Source organism: Natator depressus, chromosome 21, assembly GCF_965152275.1.
Source record: "Natator depressus isolate rNatDep1 chromosome 21, rNatDep2.hap1, whole genome shotgun sequence".
Lineage (NCBI taxonomy): Eukaryota > Metazoa > Chordata > Testudines > Cheloniidae > Natator > Natator depressus.
The window spans coordinates 1214355-1237599 of NC_134254.1; the positions used below are offsets into that span (position 1 = coordinate 1214355).

A 23245-nucleotide genomic window follows, 5' to 3' on the forward strand; every position below is an offset into this window, starting at 1 on the left:
GCCCAAGGGGAACACTAAGAGTATCTGATGTAGAGCCAAGCCTCAGCGCTAGGATGGGGTGTGGTGGTTCCCCAAGACACACTGCGCCGACGGGGCGTGCTGGTTACCGTCACAGCCAGGGGCTATTGACAGTAATTACAATATTGGCACTTGGCAAAGAACAAATGGTGGGAGCCTTCTGCAGAGCTCCAGGACTCAGCCCCACACTGCTCTGCTCCCGCTGGGATACCTGGCAGATGGAGCCTTGGAGCTTTCTGACTTTCCCCACACTCAGTGCCCAGTGGCCTTAGCATGGGCCACGAAGGGGGCCAGGAGTCCCACCGGGGCCTGCCTGAGCACACCTAGTGAATGAAGAGCATGAGGACGCTGTGTGCTATACTCCATAGCTGAGGGAAGAGGAGCGGGGCTGGGGTAGGGTGAGATTCACAGAGAAAAACAGAGCTTAGGGCATTGCTGTGGCAAGGTGCCCCTGGCCAATTAAACTATGTGCAGCCATGCTGCTGGGCCCCATACAGCCTGTGACACAGAGTGAGCAGACACCCAGCCCCAGGACAGAGCCACACGCCTGTCCTGGCCCCATTGCACTGCAAGACAAGAGAAGCTAAGTTCCTCTGGTGCACAGCCTTGGCCTTTAGCTGTTCTGTTGGAGTCAAAGCCAGGCTGACCACCCCACTTCCCTGCTCTGCCAACTGCACCAGCCTGCAGCACCCCGCGTGGCTTGCTGCTCATGCTGTCGCTGAACTGATCACTGCCCTCTCCGGCCGAGCCCCCCTCGGACCCACATCTGCCCACTGGCAGCTGGAGCTGAGGCACCAATTGTTTGGTTTGGTGACCAAAGAGGAAAAAAATTTGGTTAATTTCAAACCAGCCTTGACCTTTCTTCTCATTGAAATGAAAAACAAACCCAGCCCTTGGGGACCCACAAACTGCATGGCCATTTCCACACTGGGCTCAGGGCAGGGTTCTAGCTTAAACTAATCCCTGAATTTGACCCAAGTGACACAGTTTCAGTGCTCCCAAAAATGGATTTTTTGGGTGAATTTACTGTTCACCAAAAATATTTTACTCAACTCTGCTTACAGTGGCATCCTGGCTTCTCCCCCACCCATCTGCTTCTTACCATCCCTGCCCTGAAGGCCTTAAGGGCCATGCTGTCTACATGTGGACACCAGGAGTGCTGCTGTAATGGAAAGTACTGTCTCTCCCTCTGGAGTGTGATCCCCTGTCCAGGCAGGGGTGGGATGGAAAAGTCACACCTGAGACACGGTCTGGGCTGTACTAGGATTGGCCAGGGTGACAGAAGTAGCCCTAGCCCTGTGGTGTTGCACAACCACTCTGGTGTCCTTTGCATCCATTAGTTTGTTTTTACTCCCTATCAAAAATCCTGTATGGGGTGGGGTGGGGGATGATTATAATAAGGTTTGTAACATAAAACTGCCTCTGGTTAACAGACCCCAGGTGCAGTGGCAAGCTCACCCAGTGCAGAAAATCCATGTCTTCCCAGGGCTCTGCTTCTATTTAGAGCACCGGAATTAGACCCGGGTCTCATCTGTGTCAACAATGCAGCCCCATTTTCCGCAGCTTGGGCTCTTAGCTTGCTCCGTATCCAAAGGTTTATTGCACCATCTAGTGTCTCTACCCAGAGCCTCACCCAAGACACAAATCAGACTCCAGAATGTGTGGAGGCCTACAGTCAGCCGTATTTTGAAACATCCAGGGCAAGACATTTGTAGCAAGAGGGTGCCTGAATCTAGGATTTGCTCTCCCCCTCCTTTGGTCTGGATTCTGAGTCCAGTGCCTCACTCCTGGGCAACGTGGGCATGCAACAAGCCAACTGGGTATTTTACAGCCAAATGCCACTCACTTGGGACTGTGTAAACGATGGCACAAGGTGCACGGCCATGGAGACTGAGATGTTTGAATTGTTGGACACAGTGCAGGGTTCAACTCTGCAGAGAAGTCCGTGCAGGGAGGATATGGGGGCTCTCCCAAAGAGGGAGCCTAGCTAGTCACTAAGGAGCTTGCTGCTGTTTCTAATTTTTGTACCCACACTCTGTGCATTCATGAATACATACAGATCACCTTTCATTATCTAGTAAATACCTTCAAGAACTCCTGGAGGACAAGTAAGGTTCCAGAGGACTGGCGAAGGGCAAACATAGCACTATCTTTAAAAAGGAGAACAAAGACAACCAGGGAATTATAGCCCAGACAGCCTAACTTTGATACCCAGAAAGCTACTGGAACAAATGATTAAACACTGATTGTTGAATCATTTGTGAAGCACTAATCAGTTTGTCAGCACCTAGAGGATAATGGGGGTTATAAGGAACAGTCAGCAGGGATTTGTCAAGAACCAATCAACCCAATTTCCTGCTTTGACAGGGTTCCTGGCGTAGTGGATGGGGGGAAAGCAGCAGTTGTGATATATCCTGATAGGCAAACTAGGGAAATGTGATCTAGATGAAATGTCTATAAGGTGGGTGCACAACTGGTTGAAAAGCCAGAGTAGTTATCAATGGGACAGCATAGCTAGCGGGGTCTGGCAGGGGTCAGTCCTGGGTCTCCCACTATTCATATTTTCATTATGACATGAATGATGGAATGGAGAGAGTGCTTATAAAATTTGCAGATGACACCACGTCAAGAGGGGTTACAAGCACTCTGGAGGACAGGATTAGAATTCAAAATGATCCTGACAAATCAGAGAATTGGTCTGACTTCGATAAAGACAAGTGCAAAGTACTTCACATATGCATTTGAGTTTTCCTTCCTAACTACAAAATGGAGAATAACTGGCTAGGTGGTAGTACTGCTGAAAACAGCTCTGGGGGTTAGAGTAGATCACAAATATGAGTGGTCAAGGTGATGTAGTTGTGTAAAAGGCTAATATTCTGGGGTGTATTAACAGGAGTGTCACATATAAGACATGGGAGTTAATTGTCTGTCTCCACTCATTCTTGTGGGGCCTTAGCTGGAGGACTGGATGCCATGCTTTAAGAAAGATGTGGACAAACTGGGAGAGTCCAGAGGAGAGCAAAAAAAGTGATAAAGTTTAAAAACCTGACCTATGAGGAAAGGCTAAAAACCTGGGTATGTTTAGTCTTCAGAAAAGAAGACTGAGGGGGGAACCTGATAAGTCTTCAAATATGTTAAGGGCTATGATAAAGAGAACGGTGATCAATTGTTCTCCATATCACTGAAGATGGGAGAAGTAGTAATAGGCTTAATCTGCAGCAAGGAAGATTTAGGTTAGATATTAGGAAATACTTCTAACTGCACGAGTGGTTAAGCACAGGAATAAGTTCCTAAGGGAAGCTGTCGAATCACCGTCATTGGGGGTGTTTAAGAACAGGTTGGACAAACACCTGTCTGGGGTGTGTGCGCGCGTGCCTCTCTCTCTCTCTGACTTGCTGCTGCCACAGTGCAGGAGCTGGATGATGTGATAACCACTCAAGGGCCCTTCCAGCCCAACATTTCTATGATTCTAACTAGAAAATATTCCTCAGAGCAAACAGAATATGAAAATGTAACCCTGTGTGAATGATGGACAGACAGGTCAGTGAGAGACCATGTGAGGCACTGATAAAACACACAACCTGCCCAGAACTGTTATCACCCCAGTCAGGCTGCAAATTACATGGTAAAATGTGGACTAACATGAGTGTGCACACTTTGCTCCTCTGGGAAAAGCCAGGATCAAGATGGTAGGAACAGCCAGAGGACTTGGGGGACGAGAAGGGAGGTATGATTCAGTTTCATAATTGCCACTGTTCTATTGAACAATTTGAAAACAGCTGTTCCTTTAAAAGCTTTTGCAATAGCAGAATGATGTCCCCAAAATACTCATCTTGGAAGCCCAATAATCAAAGTGGAGTCTTGTCATGTGCTCTCTGCTGATTTATTCCTCAGTCTCTCCTCTTTTGCTGCACCATGCAGGCAGCTCTCTGGGGAGCACTCAGCTGTCTACATCAAGAGGTCCTGGGTTTAGTCCCCAGATGACCCACCAGGGGCTTTGTTACACAGACCTACTAAGGAATCCTCTTCTGGGTTTAAAATAAAGGCTTTCCCAGTGACTTCAGCTTATTGTGGGCTGAGTTCTATGCCACCAAAGCAGCACCATTGACTTCAGTGAGCTTGCAGGATATCAGGTTAATCACTGCTGTGGTCCATGGCAGCAGCAACCAGAATGTCACAGCTCAAGGGAAATGCTGGCTTCTCCCTTCTCATGTGGCTGTTCACTCATACTCAGAGTGCTAGATTTTTCAGAGGTGCCAAGTGCCTGCAGCTCCCACGGACTGCAGCTGGAAGTGCAGCTGCTCAGGAACTCTGAAAATCAAGCCCAAGGTGCCTCCATGCCAAGGGAGCCCAAAGCCTTTACACATAGTTACATATGTAGCATGACTGGGATGCAGCCAGCCAGCCACCCAACTTGCTCCTAGCATTGTGCACAGCTGTGAAAATTTTGGCCAAGGATACCAGAGCACCTCCCAAGAGTTACACAACACCCTTGGCTTGGACCCATACCATCAGCTCTGAGCTAGCAAGAGCTCGTTTTTTAACATCTAACCCTGTAAGCAGTTTGGGAGCGGCCCCAGCTGTGCTTACTAGCGAGGGTGTTTTGCTGCTCACTGTTGGGCATGTAGAACACAGAACTGAGCAATGAGCCTTGCTTGGTCAGACAGAGGGTGCAGCTGGAAGCTACAGCTGTCTGAAAAGGGGCAGGGCTCTGCACTTATCCTAGATAGTCTCAGAAACGGCCAAGTGAATAGAGAACAGAAAATTAACCCTTTTATTGATGCATTGCAATTGTTCTACATTTTTTACCATATTATGTAGAAAATACTTAAAATACAAGCTACTTTGTAAAACCAAAGACAAAACACTGAATCCAAAGATAAACTGTGTTTTCACAATGGACCCTTTTCCCATATAGTTAGTATTAAATTTTTAAATATCTATATTTCTTTTGTTAAAATGATTTTTACATACCCCCTAAGTACATCGGCAATACAAACATAGATCAGTAAATGTCAGAAACTACCTGTATCTAGCGGCTTTAAAAAGGAAGAGCACAACCATAAAAGAAAGTTAAATTTCACACAGTGACTAGCATATCAAATACATTTAATAAAGTAGGAATTCCATTGCAATATCAAGGATTCAAGCAGAAATACTAACATTACATATAATGTACTGCTACATGTAGTGAGATAGATATATTTCAAGCTGAATCTGAAATCACACATTATAATAAAGTTTAGCAACGAACAAACAACCATGTAGACATGCGGCACCATTCATAAGTTTAAATAAAAGAGAAAGCAGGGCTGTGCCAATCCTGTCATTTAGAAGCAATTTAGTTCCACATACTTTAAAAAAAAAAAAAAAATCGCTGAATCAGAGGTAAATTACTGCATCAGTCAACTAGGTGCTAAGCAGAAAAGCTCTGAAGTTGCTTCTGCAGTAGGGTATCAGCTGTGAATGCAAGTCAGAGAATAGGAACAACTCAAATTAAACACAGTTTATGAATCACAAGAATGAATCTAGATGGGACGAGTTATCTAGAATTCAAAAGGTGAATCCCAAATTCCAGCTAATTGCTCATAGTTTAAGGAAAGGACAAATGTATATTAATAAATAGCATGTCTGGTTACACACTATGCAAACCAGCTGTGACAGTGAGGCTGCTCAGTTATTAATGCTTCACTGGGGCCGCATGGGCTGGAATACACTGGGAGAAAGGCTGCACCTCCTCAGAATTGACTCTTTAGCGTACACTTGATGGGGCAACACACACCGTGGGCGACATTTTGATGTTACACCACTGTAAATCCAGTGATGAAATCAGAATCTTGCCCTGTGGGGGTTTTAAATGGTGCGTATCACAATTTAAGTTGGATGTACCCTAGCTGTTAGTATGTGACATCTCGTTTATGCAGGTCCCATCTGATCCTCCTTTTTCCAGTGCTGAGGGATGTTTGAATCAGTGGAGGAGATGAGAATGTTCTTAGTAGATAAATCTGGCAGTTTTTTTTTTTTTTAAACTATGTAAGAGGTGCTGGTTTGTTTAGTTTCTTTTTAAACAAAGGCTTTTCCCCAGTTGATTAGTTCATTTTGTTAGAGGCCTTGGTTATTGTTCTCTTCTTAAGAACTTCCCAGGAAACACTTTACTCTGTGAAATTGGGTGAAAAGTTTTCATGTAATACGGATGGTGGAGTTTGTTTGCCTTGTGAAGGAAAGGCACAACTCTGTATCCAAGAGGTATCTGTCTCGAGGGGAAGTACTAAACACAAGCCACAATGTGGACAAAATAAGGAAGTGATTGGCACTAAGTGAGAAACAGTTGGATAATGTTACAGCAACACAGAGCATCGGCACCACCAGTGATGGGAAGTGTACGGATTGCTCAGTTATCCCCACATTTTGAGGAGTGCTGTGATGGAAAGTACACTAGGCGATGACTTCTGGTTAGTGACGTTGCTAATTGCTCCCATCCAGTTCCAAAGTCCTTACTATGAAAGAGACACCAAACCTCTTACAGCTGATCAATTTCAGACCAGCCTAGACCTTCCTATCCCAGTAATGTGGAACTTCAGAACTGAATTTCTGCCCCTTTGGACACTGTCATGTCATGCACCAGTCGTAGAACTAGACTATTTTCAACTTGGATAGAACTGGGGTCAAGGCTGCAAAAACCTCTTATTGCTGCAGTAATACCACTACTCAAGCCAGTTCATTATCCATTGGGCCAAGATACTTATCTCGGTACCGAAAGTCACGCAATAATTCCTAGTTCGACAGGCCCAAGGAAACAAAGTGTAGTTTCAAAACCACGTGGGTTACCCAAATGGAGTATTCCTCACAACACTAGTGCTATAGCTGATAAACCTTCCCAACAGTTCCACATTAACAGGTGAAATATACATTTTTTTAAATGGTATTATGTTATGTGCTTTACAGCAGGCTCTCTTTGGTATAAACATTCTGTCACCAAGCTAGCAATATTTTACAAGAAACGTCTGCTAGTAACACAGGGGAAGGTAACGTCACACTCTAATCTAATAAAGTGATTGAACATACTTCATCACTTCTGCAATATCAGACTAAATATTCCAATGCATTCCCAGCACTACCCTATTCGAAATGCATCGACAGACATCTAACAGTATATGTGCCATTTCAAGGAAAGCTTAAGGAAACATCGCTTCACTCCAAACAAAAATGTAGCCTTTTATGTTAGCATTAAAACTGAGAACAATGCATCTATGCAACATCCTGCTATTCTTGCTATGATAAGCTTAGTGAATTGCTTCAATTCGATGGGGGCTTGCTGGTCCCTCATAAGGCAAGCTCACTGTAAACTCTATTCACACTACATCATTTAAGGCACTACAATAAGGGGACACATCAAACAACTCTTCATCACACATACCTGTGCAAAACAAATCAGAAGGTATCCTTTTCTCTCATGAGGTTCTACTTTCTCTCTCTCAGTGCTACAGTGATGAGCTCTAATGATTGCATTAATTCACATACATTCTGACGTATCATTTTGGTTTAAATACAAAGGATACATCAATTTCATCCCCAGGAACGTTTAAGATTTAGACAAACACTAAGTACAGAGTTCAAGTATAATCACTACACATTTTGATTACAAAGACAGAACATTTGGGGTTAGCAGGAAGTTTTGCTTGTTATATTTTTTCCTCTAATCAATATGTACATATTTCATTTTATGTAAAATATTAAAACACCACCATTACAAAACTTCTAAAATAGTTTTAAATTCAGTAATAAATTTTAAAATCTGGATTCCCTCCCCCCACCCCCAATTCCTACATGCACTTACTGTATGCAAGTCTTAATAAGAGCGCTTTAAAGCTGGTCGCTAGCATACCCAGGAGGAGAGGCTCACCGGAGTATAAAAAGCTGTACATGTCATTATTTCACTGTATTTCAGATTGTTCAGCTCCCTCCTAAATAAATCATGCAAGGAAAAAAGATAAAGAAAATAAAATAAAATAAAGAAAAGCCCTGTGCTGCTGTGAAAGGAATCCAGCTCCATTATAGGGCCAGTGTCTAATACTCCAAAGAAACCAAACTCAAAAGAGCAACACAGCACTATCAATTCTCAGCGGAAGAATACAGCATTTTGGCAAAGCAGTCATTTTATGTTATACAGTGAGATTTTGCATATAACTGAAAAACTTAATTTAATAGCTTCTGCAACGATAAAAATCCAGCTGCATTATGGCTATTCAGACTTTACAAGACAATAAAATGAAGATTTCATGGTTTAAATGGACTTCTGAATATTAGGTTGCTAGTACAAGATAGCTGCCTCTATCATACCCTTAAACAAAGCAGGAAAGTAAACAAAAAATGTTGACAGTGACAAATAGAGATGTAATTGCTTTTGCAGAAACAGTAATCTACTAGTGAGAAAATGAATTATAGAACAAACTTTAAAATATTAAGTTGAAGTTTGAAATCTGCTCTAGCAACTTACTGAAATAAATGTGCATTATATTTTTAGTGGCAATTCGGATTTGTGCAAGCTGCTAAAATATAATCTGCTAATCTGTTTAAATTATGAGTTAAAAAAAATCAGCATTTGTCTTTAAAGTCTGTCATTTGTCTTTTCTCCTCCAATTACCATAACATCAGAATAGCTTTAAATAAATTGGACTGTGACCTTTTTAAAAGCATCTATAAAAATTAAGTAAAAGTTTAAAATCTTAATCAATGACGCTTGTACTGGTACCAACAGATGCTGCCCAGTTAGCGACTGAATTCCCCAAGCAGAGACATTGTCAAACAAGGTACATCCAGACTTAGAGGAGACTACGAGAGTAGAGTCAACACCTGAAAACCTCCTTTGACTCTCCAGGCCTGTAGCAGAACCCAGCTCTCCCCAAAGTGGGCTGCAATTACTGCAACCCCTACCAATCAAGGGCAGCCCCCGAACTACAAGTATGAGTACTGGTTGATCTTCGTTGGGCTCAGCGGGTATCCAGCATAAATAGCAGATCCTCGGGAAGCACCAATATAGGACTGAGTAGCAAACTGATGTTGGTACTGGGCAGGTGGGACATTTGCAGAAGTCAGCAAGCTGGGCCCAACACTCACTGGTACCTGGTGGACAAGTGTGCTAGGGTGGGCAGCATATGTGGTGTGCCTGGCAGAGCCCTGAGGGGAGAAGAGATGAGCGAGAGAATTTGTGGAGCCCAGTGTTGTAGCGGTGCTCGGAGCATAGGTGTACATGTGGGGCTGGCTGGGAAGATGTGTGCTCGCTGTAGCTGCTGCCAGGTGGGGATGAGCTGGGCTGCCATGCTGGAACGTGTAGGGAGCCTGAGAAATAGCTGATGGGAGGGGAGCCACATATGCTTGCTGCCTGCGTGGAGCTGGATTTCCATTTCTCTCCTGCGAGGCCAACACTGGTGTCGGCTGGTTCTGCAAAGGAGAAAAATCAGTGAAGTGAGTGGGCACCCCCTATGTGACGCCTGCTGTGGGGGGGAGGAAAGCCAGCTATTGGCGGGCCCTGCACTGGGGCCGTTCAAGCACTCATGAAGCGGGGCTCATAACGCTCTGCTGCAGGCGCCAGGAGACTGGCAGCCTGAGGAAGGGCAGTTCTCACTGACTACAGAGATAAGTGGGACAGTTACCAGGGACAGAGGTGGAACCGCAGCCCTTCTGGTGCCATGGCCAAGGCTCCCATCTGGCCGTGCCGGGGCAGGCGCTGAGCACACCGCAGGGAGGCTGCTCTAGTTCTGGATCCAGCAGGCAGGGCTGGTTGCACAGCAGCCACCTTCGGTGCAGCTGACGAAGGCAGAGTGGAGGCTATGTGTACATGGGGCCAGAGAAGCCTGGCTGGAGGTGCCTGGCACTGCTCTGTTGTGTTCAGAAGATCTGAGCTTAAGTCAAACACGAGAGCTAGGGGCACCAGCTGAAGCAAGGCCAGGCTCAGGGCCCAGAAGGGAATGTGCATGTAGCTCATCAGGGCCATCTCTGGGCTGGCACCTGGTGAGATCTGCGGGGGGTGGGGTGGGAGGCAAAGAGGAGTCCTCCCTCCAGAGGCTAAGCCAGTCCACCTGTGGCCCTAGTACCCCCAGCATGGCAAGGGTAGGATCTGTGCACTGCTTGGCCCCCTTCCCTGACACAGGAGAGAGCACAGGTTTTATGCCATATTCAACCGTCAAGGACTGAACCAGAACCAGCTACTTAATGCCAACAATGAGGAAGCAGCTATGGCCCTTCTGACACTGGTAACCAGCCCTCTTCCCCTCCCCATAACACAGGGTCCAGTATGACAACGTCCTGTTTGGTATTAACAAGCCTCAGGGACATTCCGAAGCCAGCAGAAGACAAAGCAAGAGACACGTCCTTGCTTACCTGGCTAAGGTTGAGTGGCTGCACACCACCAGTCACCATGCGAGGTGGCCGGTAGCCGGTTGGTGTTATACAGCATCCCGATGACTGCCCACTCACCGATGCCACTGGTTTGGTCTTGCTGACGCTACTCAGAATGCCTGAAAAATATGAGCAGGTTAGTCCATTCTTCTCCAGCTCATTCCAGGACCTCACCAGCTTGTGTACCATCAGCAATGAAGGGGCCCTTCCCTCGCAGGGTCATTTCTCTAGTTACAGTGTCACACTTGGATGAATCAATAACATGCCAGCATTTCCCAGAGATCTGAGTAACATGCTGCAATCGGCTGCTGCCACCAATAACCCAATGGAAATCCTTTTATATTCAGTGAAACTTAATACAGACCCAGATTTCTAGAATCTGAGGGCAGCAGCTACAAGACAGCACAGAACACTAGCTGCCCACACCTAGTCCTGGCTATTCTGACAAAAAAGATGGTGCTGTCAGAACCAAGGATAGATACAAGGAGTGGGCTGGAAGGTCCTGTCTTTGTCAGAGTGGGCACCTACCTGAGGCTTGCGTGGCGACAATGCAGTCGGCCAGTTGTGTCTTCAGAGGTGGGACGATGATGGTGCGGGAGCTGGAGCTGTCGGCCGCTCCCCTGGCAGGCAGCTCCAGCGCTCCTCCAGCACTCCGGACAGCAGAGAGCGGATCGCTGGTGTAGGGGCTATTGAGGGAGGAGTCCGAGTCTGGGGAGTCATTCACAGTAACATAGCTGATGACATTGGATCTCTGCTTCATGCCCAAGCTAGGGGAGAAAACACACCGTACTCATTTACCCTGGAGTGCCCACAGGAAGCACCCTCGGCCCTACCATGGCACTCTCCCCTTATCCAGAGCTTTATAGTAATTCAAGTTAGTGGAAAAGCCAAATTGCACAGCAGCTTGATGCGATGTTCTGTGCCTCACATCAGAGATTTCTCCGCACAGATTTCTTAGCCCAGCCTGACAAACCTCTCTGCATGAGTTTTTCTTTTCTAGCCTGGCACTCTTCTCCTCCCATCAGCATCCTCTTGGGGGCAAGGCTGGACGTGGGAGTGCGCAGGGCGAAATGCTATTAGCTCTAAAGCCAGACTCTCTACCTTGCAGGCTTGTATTTGCTGTCCTCCTCTTCGTCAGTATCGCTGCGGATGGTGATGACGCTGACGGGTGGGCTAGGCGTGTCTGGGATTACGATGGGCTGGTGCTGCTCCTGCACTGGAATGAGAGCGTTGGAGGAGGAGGCCGCACGAAGGGGGCTGCTCCCGATCAACGAGTAGACTTGGGAAGGCATGGCCTCCAGTGCAGCGGTGGGCCTGCAGGAAGCAACAGGGCAAGACAAGGAGATTGTTCAGTGGCCAAACCACGCTGCCCACCTAGAGACAGACAGACTGTGCCAGAGCTCATCATGGCTTGGGGCCAGCAGGAAAAGAAAAGCCCCAGAGTGGACATCCTGATAGAACTCAACACCCATCAGGTCAGGAGAGAGCCAGGAAAAGTCCCAGCACACAGTGACGCAGGGTTAAATGGGTGGAATTCCCCTCAGTGCAGGAGGATCTCCTCTGGTCCTCCATTGTTCAGAGCCCAGACTGCGTACTACGTAATACCTCGAGGCCCTGACAAGGGCAGGGCCCCATTCTGCTGGCAATGCACACACCCGGGGACAGTCCCTGCTCTCCCATTGCAGTGAAGATTGCCTGAGGAAGGAGTTCAGCATTCAGCCCTTCGCTGGCAGCTCACTAAAAACAGTTACAGACAGGGCCCCTATGTGAGCAAGATGCTAGCACCCCGGGATCTGTGCATCTCCCCCCAGTGTGTCGAAGGGTCAGCAGGAGGACTCCTTACTTCGCTGTGCTCTGTGCTGGCTGTTTGTTCTTCTTTGCTGCGAGGCCGCTGCTCTGCTGCTGCCTGACAACGTGAGCAACTCCAACGTTCAGAGGCTGCGCAGTAGCTAGAGCCACGTGGTTGGTCAGTAAGGAGGGCTGCTGCATGATGGTGCTGTACTGGTTTCCATGGGAATGTGCGTTCCTAAGGGAGAGAGAGACCCAAATGCTGACTGGGCTGCAGGCACCACGGGAGTGCATAGTGCAGGGCAGGAATGTGGGGAGCGGCGCCCTCACGCAAGTCTGTGGGTTTGCACTGGCTCACATTCCCACTGGATCATCAAGGCCGGAAGCGGCTCTCTAACACACTGGTTCAAGCACTGTGACGTTTCAGATGTAGGCTGCACATTTCAATGGTACTAGTACTAGTCCTGACAATGGTGGTACTGGCGTAGGTGACATGGAAGCTGTTAATGCTGGAAACACTTACCTGCTACAAATTATGCCATCATGTCACTGGGCTCAGAAGCACCTCTGCGTTAACACAGACCCTTACCTCCAGTCAGCTAACTGCTGGTTGCTTCCAATTGTCTCTGGAATCACAGCTGTGGGCTGAACAGAATTGTGCAGTGCAACCCCTGGAAGTTGCTGCCAGGTGGAAGGTAGCAGGATCTGTTGGGTCCCTCCAGGCCAGGCCTGCTGCAAAACAACAAACAGAAAGAGGGACTCGGCTAAGCTTCAGCTTCCAAGAATAGGGACAAAGACTCTTCCAAACAACAGAATCAGCTGTGCAGATTGTTAACTTGCAGAGATAAAGGTATACAGTTGCACTTCCTCCCATGGCCTCACTACAGGAAGAGAACAAGAAAACCAGAGAAAAACTTCCTCAGCCAGTTTGTCCACCTTTTCTATCACAAACCGTCACCTGGGGAAGAGGATGGTGTTTAGACTGTACTGCAGAAAGAATGCCAGAAAGCGGGTAGACTACATCCACCGGGATACTAGGGGCCATTTCTGCTGAGCACTTAAGAGACCATTACTAGAGAACAAGTGCATCTGGGATGGTTCTGAGGACAATAAAATGAAAGACTTCAATGAAGTAGTTCAATTTGGGAGCCATTTAGCCCATTCAGCAGCTGTTTCACAGAACACCTTGTTTATAGTGCTCAAACTGAGGAGAAGCAAAGGCAGCAGAAACCTCTCTGCTCCTCCCCAATCTCTTCTCCAGCAGTGGAGAGAGGAAGTGGGGTAATGGCAGAAATGCCAAATCCCTGATTCAAACACTGTTACTGAAGTGTCTGGGCTGCATTTTCAATATGTTTTCATAGTTTACAAAAAGATCCAAACTGATTGAGGAAATGAAGCAAAATGCAGGTTTCAGTAGTCTAGATAAGTGGAGTCCAACATTGGCTTTTTGCAAATGAGTTCATCTTGCTCACATGACCCAGAAATAAAAATCTAGTTACAAATATGGACTTTCTACCACTTGGATTGAGTTGCTGAAGGAAATAAAACAGTCAAGATATTAAAAAAGGGAAAAAAAAGCATCTCTTGCTGTGTTTGTCACAGGTGAGATGCTCAAACTCCACCCACTTTCAGCTCATGGGGATACTGGCTAGATTGGTAACATGCTTCTGCAGTACAGTAGCTCTATGATGTAGAACACTCATGGTTCTATTTCTTGCAGTTTAAACTGCAAAACCACAAACACATGCTGTTTTAAACAAAATATTTCTGCAAGTAACAGATCCACTTATTACAAATACTGGTTCCAACAAGAAGCCTTCAAGCAGATAACTGCCAACACCTCTGCCAACATAAGCAGAATAATAATAATAAAAAAAAAAGAGAAATATGTTAAAAGTCACGCCATGCGTCTTTCCAAAAGCCAACACCTGCACAAGACAAAGCAGAGAGTTTAATATAGAGCGAAATCTAACTTCCCAAAGGGAGGCAGAAATCAGGCCTTCCAAGCGACGAACTGTTTTGACAGAGGAAGGACAAAAATAGGCAAAGCTTAGCAAATGGCTATTGCAAACGTAAGTTAAGAAGCAAAGAGAGAAAAGTGTCGGAAGCACTAAAGGTGAGCAATTTGGGCTAAAGGCTCCAGGAAACCAAATGGAAATATCAAATTCTCTGGAGAAAATTTAGAATCCAGGCTATTAGTTTGAAGACAGATGGCTCTGGTCTCCTCCTGAGGTCAGGGGAGTGAAGTGCCCAAGTCCACTGCACACACATAGAAGAGCAGATCTAATTGGCCTGTTAGCTCAGGAACCCAAATGCACTTTGAAAGTGTCACCAGTCACTTAATGGTGCCCATGCTCTGCTACATCCACCCCGGCCATTTTCAATGGCAACCCTTCAGCAAGCAGAACTGGAGAAGAGGCGGAAGAGACAAGATCCTTTGGGTCCTTTCTGAACAAACCACTGAGATCCACCAGAACCCATTGCCTGCCTTTTCATCCTCAAAAAAGGGGAGCATTTAATGTTGTGGCTAGTAGCAGACACTCGAATGGCCAAGCTTAAGTCACTAGTCACAGTAAGGCCAGAGCTCCGGCTTGAGCAAATACCACCCCAAAACGAGTCTCCAGCTTGGGTGAAAAAATGCTAATAAGTTATTGCCACAAAAAGACAAAATGGTTTATGTAAGAAATGGAGTGCGCTTTGAAAGACATGTGAAGACAGAAGGACTTAAAGTGCATTGTAATGTTTCCATATGCTTCACTGATCTGATTCTGGGGTTTTAAAATGACTGGCTTGTGACATCTGCAGGGTCAATTCTGATGCAGATACCAGACAAATTCAGAGGGCAACAATTTTGAAAGCACAGATTTTAAAACCAGGTGCACCCCCTCTCACAGCCCCTGTCAGTTGGACATTTAGCTTAATCAGAACTAGCCTGAGAAATTGCTGCCATCTAAAAATATAGAGCTCACCTTTAATTTCAACCACAAAATGTAGTAAGAACAAAAAGCATCTGTGGGGAGCAACATCTTTCTTTGGATGATGCAAGCTGCCAGTGATTGGTTATAGATAATGCAAGGTCAGAGAATTATTGTCAATATTCAACGAAGGTTAAGGTTTCTTGATTGCTAAAGCAATAAATTAAAATGCACTTGCTATTATTAGAAGTTTTAACCTGAGCTTAAGTACCTGAAACAGTTCTACATGCAAAGAAGCTTTAAAACAAAAAAATGCAGCTAACTTGCCAACTGGTTCAAACTCTGGCCATCCAGGTACCTGTAGCAGAGTCAGCCTAAAGGCCTTTTTCTTTGTTTTCAACAATTAAAAGGTAAAGATAGGACAGTAAGCAAAAGACAAATAGGATTACAGCTCTTCTGAGCTTAGGAGAAGAGCTTTATTATACTAGACTAGTAAAGAGCAACAGTCAATGGATCTGGATTCTTTAGAGCCACACTAAACATCAGAGTCAGACAGTGCGTCAGCAATGTTGGGGAGGAAAACAACAAGACATTAAGATGTAGCAAGAACACAGCCACAAGATGGCACATGCTTCCATGCCCTCTGCAAGTCGAAGTTAAAACAAAAACTCCGTTAGTGAACACAATCAAGGGAGGCAATTACCAGTACTGCAGCCGTCTGTTCTACCAGCGCTGGCCGGCCGGCTGCGCAGTTCAGAGTAAAGGGCACCGCATACTGCGGCGTGATGGTGGCTACTTGAGGATGAAGAGTTGCTACCATTAGTGGTGTACAGCTTCCCTGAAACGTAGATTAGGCAGTGAGTGAAACACACGTCCTGAGACAGGTTAACTGGGTTCAGCAATAGGGCCAGAAAGGCTCTCAACCTATTGGTACTAACAATGCTCTTCAATGTCTCACAGCAATCAAATGTATGTATTCAAACCACTACTCCCTCTGATCCTCCAGGTGGGCTAATGTGACCAACTGGCAAACGTTCCTGAGGGGAACGCGAGGGACACAGGAACCAGCTTTACAAAACTGGTTCAAACTTTATACTACCTTATTCTGGGTGGATCCTAGATGTGTGTATTCCAAGCCATCTCTTGTATATACTGTATTGGGCCATAATGATATATGCTGCACCACTGACGTAATACATCACGTATAATCATACACAGGCTATTTCATGTTCAGTATTCTTGGGAAAGGATGAACTAAGGAACTTTAATAATCTTAAAGTCACCAGGGTCTTTAGATTACTAAAAATTAACATAAATCATGGCGAGATTGCCAAGAAACAAACCTAATCCATAAAATCGTTTTATCTGAAGTGTTTTTTTAACTGGAGTTTGGTACTTTATCATGAAGAGAAGCAGGAATGGTCTGCTTCATGATGACTTCCTTTAAGATTATTCTGTTCATTGAATACTGTGACCTGTGCAATTATACTAAGCCAAATGCATGCATCATCAAATGCTAACTCAATTGTTTGAATTGAACAAATAAATTGCAACTTATCTCCTAAAACTGCTTCTGTAAGACTAGACCAGTCACTGTGATATACTTCCCCCAGATTTCTTGGGGGGTTACAATTAAGAGTATGCACATTATTTCCCTATGTAACTGTCAGCAGAAACTGTGAAACTATGCAAACTAAAATTATAGTATTATCCATAAAGATGATGGATTCTTCAGTGTTCAAAAATGTTGTACAATAAAGGTGCTTATTACTGTGTATCCATTGTCTATTTAAATAAAACACTGCTTTGTTGGAAACAAATAGTTTTATTTTTATGGCAGAAGACAAATAAGAGTTTAAAGTTTTTGTAAAATGACAGACTATACATTTCAAAGTTAATCAAATTCTGATAACACATTTGGAAATAAATACAATCAGTGAAACACATCCACGCATGTCAAGGATGCAATTATTAAAAAAAAAAAAAGTAATTTCATTGAATTAAAGATGGGAATCTACAACATCAATAATTCAAATCTTTACTTTTGTTTTCTGGGATCTCATTTTTCACATGGTAAATAATGCATAGAAACCAATTAATTTCCTATGGAATTTCCTGTCTGGCTTTTAAGCAGATAGCCTGCCTTATGTAGGAAGGTACCTCTGTCCAGACAAGAACTGAATGTTTTGAACAGCAGTCCCATCCAGAGGAAGACGGAAGTCTCAGGACACTAAATATTTACCCCATTATGGAAGGCCAAACCCCACAGTCAGTGATCATAAAGAAATACAAAACTACTCTCCTGGTTTTGTAATTGTCCTCTGCCTGCAGATTCGTAGGGCACGTCAAATTTTTATGCAAATATCAGATTCTAAAGGGACTTAGTGGAGTCCCTAACAGTCCCTCCTGGCTGGCACTTGCCACAGGAGAATTGTGAAGTGTCAAAGTAAAAAATAAGCTTCAGACTTACAATATCCCAGTAGAACCAAGTAGACTTGAGCTTGATATGAACCTATATATCACTGGGATCCAGGTCCCCAACTCCTGTTTCATTCTGAGATTTCTGGTAACAACAAAGATGATCCCCCCCTCCCTCAACAAGACATAGCTGCCATTGCAACGCGAGAACAAAGCTGGACTGTCCTTTGCACTAGGTGGAATTCCAGTTACCCCTGTTCTTACCTGTGTGAGAACTCCCGACTGGATCTGCAGCGGCTGTGCTGTTGGTGCTTGTGGTACAATCGGAACGGCATTCTCCATCCGTACTGGGAACCCAGAGTGCTTTGCAGTAGCCTGAAGTCCGGCTGTTCGGAAAAGGAAGAAGCCATCATTAAGCCGATTTCTTTATTATTCAAATGTTTTTTCAGACTAATTCCTGCCAACCAAATCAAGATGAACAGAAGACACCGTCACGGTTACAGCCTCAGCCATCAGGGAAAGGGGAGCCCTTCCCACAGGGGCACAGAAATGGTGCACCTTACGCTAGAGAGTGGGGCTCCCTTTGTCCAGCAGCAACCTGCTCCCCACTGCGAATGACAAGATCAGGGTATTCGTACCCACACATGGCCACTTGCGCCTTCTGTAAGGCTTTGCTGGGAATTAGTGCTGGTAACAGTGTTGTACTTTCTGTCTTGATTTTTGCAACACGGACACCTGTTCAGTGAGAACTGGTCTGAGACTATTGCTACCTATTTAATTTAGGTCACTGAACAGCCATGAGATAGGAACACTTTCAGACTCTGCTGGCGAGGGCAGAACTTGAATCCAACCACCACCCAGTTTAAGGCCATACTTAAATGGAAACAGACAAACAAGAATAGTTTCTGGAGTTCTGAAGTCTTTATGTACTGTACTTGGGAACACACCCCCTCCAGCCACCCATTAAAAAATTATAAATCACTCCCAACGTATAGGAAACACTACCGGAAACCACTTTCTAAACAATTACAGTCACAACTAAGCCAAACCATACATCTACTAGTGTCTGCAAGGTGCTGCCCCCTCCAGGAGAAGAGAAATTCTTTTCTGGGGCACATGGGGAAATGATCCGGTGCCACTGGGTCATGATGCCCTTCCCTTCTATTTCCTTTTTACAGTAACTGAAATCCTCGTGTGCATGAAAATACCTTGTCCACACTGAGTTTTGTTCCCTGTTGGCTCTTTGAAAGGTTCATCTACTCCCGCAAAAGTGGGACCTATAATTCAGCCCCACTGGTGGTACTCCACCATTACAACTCTCATTTTCGACAGTCTAAACAAAGCTTAACTTTACAAGTAGTACTTAAATGGAATGTTTCAGATCAGTTTGGCACCTACATTCTCCCTCAAAAGACCTTGGCTTGACTTCACTGTCTGTGGACTTCCTAGCCTTCGGAAGCATTTGGCACTAGATGGACCTTTCAGAGATGGCAGGTGTGTAGCTGGAGTTATCAGACACAACCCACCAATAAAGCCCTGGCTAATGAACAATTACGGTCTCTGCAAGCCCCTAAAATTCTCAAGATAGCACTGGAGAATTCGCTAAAGCTTAGGTCCATTCAAGCTTGTCATCTGCATACAAGCCAGCCAAATGCACCCCCCTCAATCACATCTGGAGGGGAACATAGTCAAACACTTCTAACATTACCATGCTACCTAAAAACAAGTATAACCCGCATACTGCAGCCATTGCGCCCTGCACTTGTTCTATCAAGATTTTTTGCTTCATTCATAACCTACCACATTAGCGCAAGCCAGATACAAATGGAGAAGCTTTCACAATCAGCAGCTACATTTCTTACTCTGTGTAGCTTTATCTATTTGCAGCTGGCATTCTTTTACTTCTTGCCACCAAGCTGCACAACTGCATTAACACTTGTGAACTGAGATTCCAAGAGTGCATAATCATTCTAGAAATTTAAGGGAATCACTGGTCAGGATGAAAATTTTAGTTGCAATAGCACCTGTGCATATTCCAAGCTTTTTCTAATCCTTGAGTGTGTCTCCAAATGCTCTTGGTGCCAAGAAACCAAAGCCTAGAAATAAAATTTTTGCTCCACTATGAAAATTAACCTGGTTATAGCCCCCGCAATAACAGATTCACGGACAAGATTCAGGAGGGATTTCTATTCTAGGCCTGACTTTCAGACACTTAAACCGCTAGAAAAATCCCCTTTTCATCAAAACTTTCTCATTCTGGTTCTTAATGGGAAGTAGACTGTGCACACGTGCAAGCCTGACCACTCAAAGGTCAAGCAGAACATTATGAGCGTTGAGATGCTGTTCAGGGAATGAGAAACATTTCAGAGGCTTTCTTAAGTCTCACATGGGTCAAACTCCTCCTATAGTCCTGAGGAATGCTGTGGTGTTACATTCGGGGGAAAAAAAATGGCTGAGCAATAAAGTGAGTGAAGATTGCCTAGTAGGCAGGTATGTTCTCCTCACCTGTCCAAGCGTGTCCTGGGAGAGGAGAACCGGACATACATACACACCTGGGCTGATTTCAATGGTTTCAGAGTCACATGTGAGAGCACAGAGTGATCTCCTGGAGTTTCTCTACTTGGCCCAAATCACAAGGTTTTATTTTCATTTGGCTGAAACTCCAGTAGAATGCAACAGGTTTTTCCACTTACTTTGAAAAGCAGGGGGACAAACAATGAATGTTTGCTGGAATGGATCAGTCTGCGTGCAGATCTGGGTGGTTCCAGGCTGTAAGGAAACACTCTGTTGTGCTACGCCTGCAACTGGTGCGGCAGATGATGGGTACAGGGCAGACTGATAGTTTAGCAGCGAGACATCCGAGTTTGCCAGGGAAAGAGTAGCAGCGGCAGTAGAGTTAGAAGCCAAGACACTGGCCTAGAAAACAAAACATTACAAATGGGCATATTTGTATTATGTACCCCATATCCCAGGAACAAACTACTGCAGGTAGCAGAACCCTGGCATGAAGTGACATCAGCTAAAGAATTAAAATAAAGGTAACGGAGAAAATAGACCTGAAAAAAGTTGTATTCGAACCTATTTCTATTTTTTGCATTTCATGCCTCTGGACTGACAGGCCAATAAAATCAAAGTAACAGAGCAGAGAAACTTTGTGTCAGTTTGGCCATGCCAACTATATGGAAAATGAAATTGCAAAGGCAGCCTACACATTCTGAAAAGTATCTTCAAAAATAAGTAACTCTGCTAGGTGGGGAGGCGATGAGTCAGCTGTTGTTGAACTAGTCTGCACTACCCCCTAGCTCGGGTGTATGTCTTAATAGGTCTGCCCCATCTCTAATTTCTATAGCCTTATGAGCGGAGGAAAAAATTTTGAATTGAGATGTTATCTAAGGAATTTTAACACATCACTGAAAATACCATTTGTGTAGAACGTGTCTAAATTCATACATAGCAACAACACTTGAACACTAAAACTCAGAACTTGTTCTCATATGACAGCAACACAGTTCTATTCATTTAGGGGCAAGTTCTGCTCAGCTACATTACGTGGAAATGAAAAATATCTGATTTCAGTGGAGTTACTTTGCAGAGCAGGATTTGGCCCACAGCATCAAAAACATATTCCAAACCTAAAGACTCACATACCTGATTGTGCACTGTATTGAGCTGGTTGTTGAAGCTCATTGTTAGGTTTGTGCTTGTGTTAGGAGCTACATGTGTTGTGAACGGGCTCTTTATTTGGTTAATTGTATCATACATATTAACTCTTCGCTTGCAGATCTCCATATTCTGAAAACAGGACTTCACACTGAAATAGAACGAGTGGGGGAAATATTAGACATACAATACCAGTACATACAGTATATGCTCCACTGTAAGCAGTGGATTCAAGAGAAGGAAGGGATTTACATAGCTCTTAGAATACTGTTTTACGTGTGCATGTATATGCCTTTAACTTTACAGCAACAAAACGTCAGAGATCTGGCAAAACTAAATAATACAGACTCTAACCAGTAGAGAAAAATATTTATGTGAGCCCCCCCCCCCCCCCCAAAAAAAAAAAAAAAAGTCACTTGGATAAGCTTCCTGCTGTGTTTCATGAATTGGGAGAACACAAATTCAGTCTAAGTAACTAAACTGGAAACACAAAAGAAGCCCCCGATAATATTCCTTTTTAATTAGCAGATTAGACAGACATGCCAGGACAAGAGAGGTATGCTGTTCTATGTCATGCTGAGAAATCAATCTAGAACAATGCAAAAACCAAAGTGGCACCAACTCACTGGTTGCTATGTGGGAAATCCAGTAGATGGGTCATTGTAACAAATGAATGGTTTAAAGTCTTCAGCGGAGTAATTCTCTTATCTGCATCAATCGTCAACATTTTCTTTAACAAATCAATGTACTCCCTTCGGTCAGCCTTCTCTGCCAACATGTCTGTCCCTTCCAAGTCCGTAGACATATTCACCTTAGAAAAAAGAAATGAGAACAGTTAGTGCCAATGTAAAATTAATCACGGCTATACAAATCAGTAATTCCATAGCCTACGGAAGTGCCAATAACCAATGCTAGTCCTTAAACGCCTTCACTTTAGGGTCTCTCCTTCCCCAGTCTACATTCACTAATCCAGAGAAATCTGAATCTAACTTATGCACTGAATTTTTTGTCAATATTTAGTTGGTGTGCTGAGGTGAAATCAACTGGGCTTGATTCTCCACTGCCTTGCAGATGTGTCATCCTATGCAAAGGGAATGCTAAAAGGTAGCCTTTAACAGTTTCCCTAATTAAGATTCAGACAGCTTTGAATGTGCACTCAGGGACTTTTTTGGCAGAAAATTTTGATCTGTTACACCTCTGTGCGTCTCCACTAGCCTTCTCCTGAAGGCTTTGCTACCATTGCTGACGGCGCTGTTCCACTTGTGTAGACAAGGCATCAGCATTTTAACCTTCTAGGCCTTCTCGAGCAGGTAAAAGCACCAGTGGTGCTTTGCCTGCACTGTACCCTCACCATCGCTACCACTGGCAGAGTGGGACCAGCATTCACAATGGGTGGGGAACAACAAGCAGAGTCAGGACTTGTGAGCCACAGCAGTTTCTTCCCCAAAATCCCCTTTATATTGTACATGTGAGTTTCTCAAATGGCATCATCATCAGAGCTGGCACTGGGCGTAAGCAGAGTAAACAATCGTGTAGCGCCCCAAGCAGCTGAAGTTTTCTTAGTATGTGTTGGGGGGTGGGGGAAGAGAGAATATCCCTGCTTAGTGCCCCCAATGGCCTAGCACAGCCTCTAGTCATCATTCATTTTCCAACAGCCTCCTCTGCTCACCTGCGCCATGTCATCCAAACAGTTGAATATATATTTCCGAGCTTCTTTTGATTTTATTCCCGTCTCCAACTCATGTTCTTCTGGGGTCTATAAAATAAAACATTTGTTCAGATCAGCTGGAGCCTCGTGTTAATATTTGATTGAAATAAAAACAAAGAAAAGCCAATGACCAAAACGTCGGGCCGTATAATCATTCTGCCTATTTTAGAGGGCAAACACAATAAACCATTTGCAAGTAGGGCAGGAGTAAACAATCACCAGTTCCCTGCTCTGTGACCCCTTGGGAGCAACTCACTGCAAAACTGAAATACTGGCTTGGAGGAGAATGGGGCCAAACCTGAGCCGACTATTGGTCAAGGACAGACTCCAACGCTGCCTC

The 23245-nt window shown here is 44.8% G+C and overlaps 1 protein-coding gene across 2 annotated transcripts in view; it reads right to left on the reverse strand.

The window, feature by feature from the left end:
- Nucleotides 1-5906: 5906 nt before the first annotated feature.
- The window catches only part of HIPK1 (homeodomain interacting protein kinase 1), a 33191-nt gene continuing 15852 nt past the window's right edge, over nucleotides 5907-23245 (reverse strand). The window contains exons 5-16 of one of the 2 annotated variants that reach the window (XM_074936387.1): nucleotides 22867-22953; nucleotides 21824-22008; nucleotides 21186-21348; nucleotides 20231-20453; nucleotides 17802-17923; nucleotides 15823-15957; nucleotides 12794-12936; nucleotides 12260-12442; nucleotides 11518-11730; nucleotides 10945-11183; nucleotides 10399-10535; nucleotides 5907-9459 (exon numbers count right to left, since the gene is read on the reverse strand). In XM_074936387.1, the coding sequence (XP_074792488.1) occupies nucleotides 8974-9459; nucleotides 10399-10535; nucleotides 10945-11183; nucleotides 11518-11730; nucleotides 12260-12442; nucleotides 12794-12936; nucleotides 15823-15957; nucleotides 17802-17923; nucleotides 20231-20453; nucleotides 21186-21348; nucleotides 21824-22008; nucleotides 22867-22953 (2316 nt within the window). In that variant the 3' untranslated portion in view covers nucleotides 5907-8973. The remainder of the gene's footprint in view (nucleotides 9460-10398; nucleotides 10536-10944; nucleotides 11184-11517; nucleotides 11731-12259; nucleotides 12443-12793; nucleotides 12937-15822; nucleotides 15958-17801; nucleotides 17924-20230; nucleotides 20454-21185; nucleotides 21349-21823; nucleotides 22009-22866; nucleotides 22954-23245) is intronic. The other variant, XM_074936388.1, reaches the window with a different exon arrangement.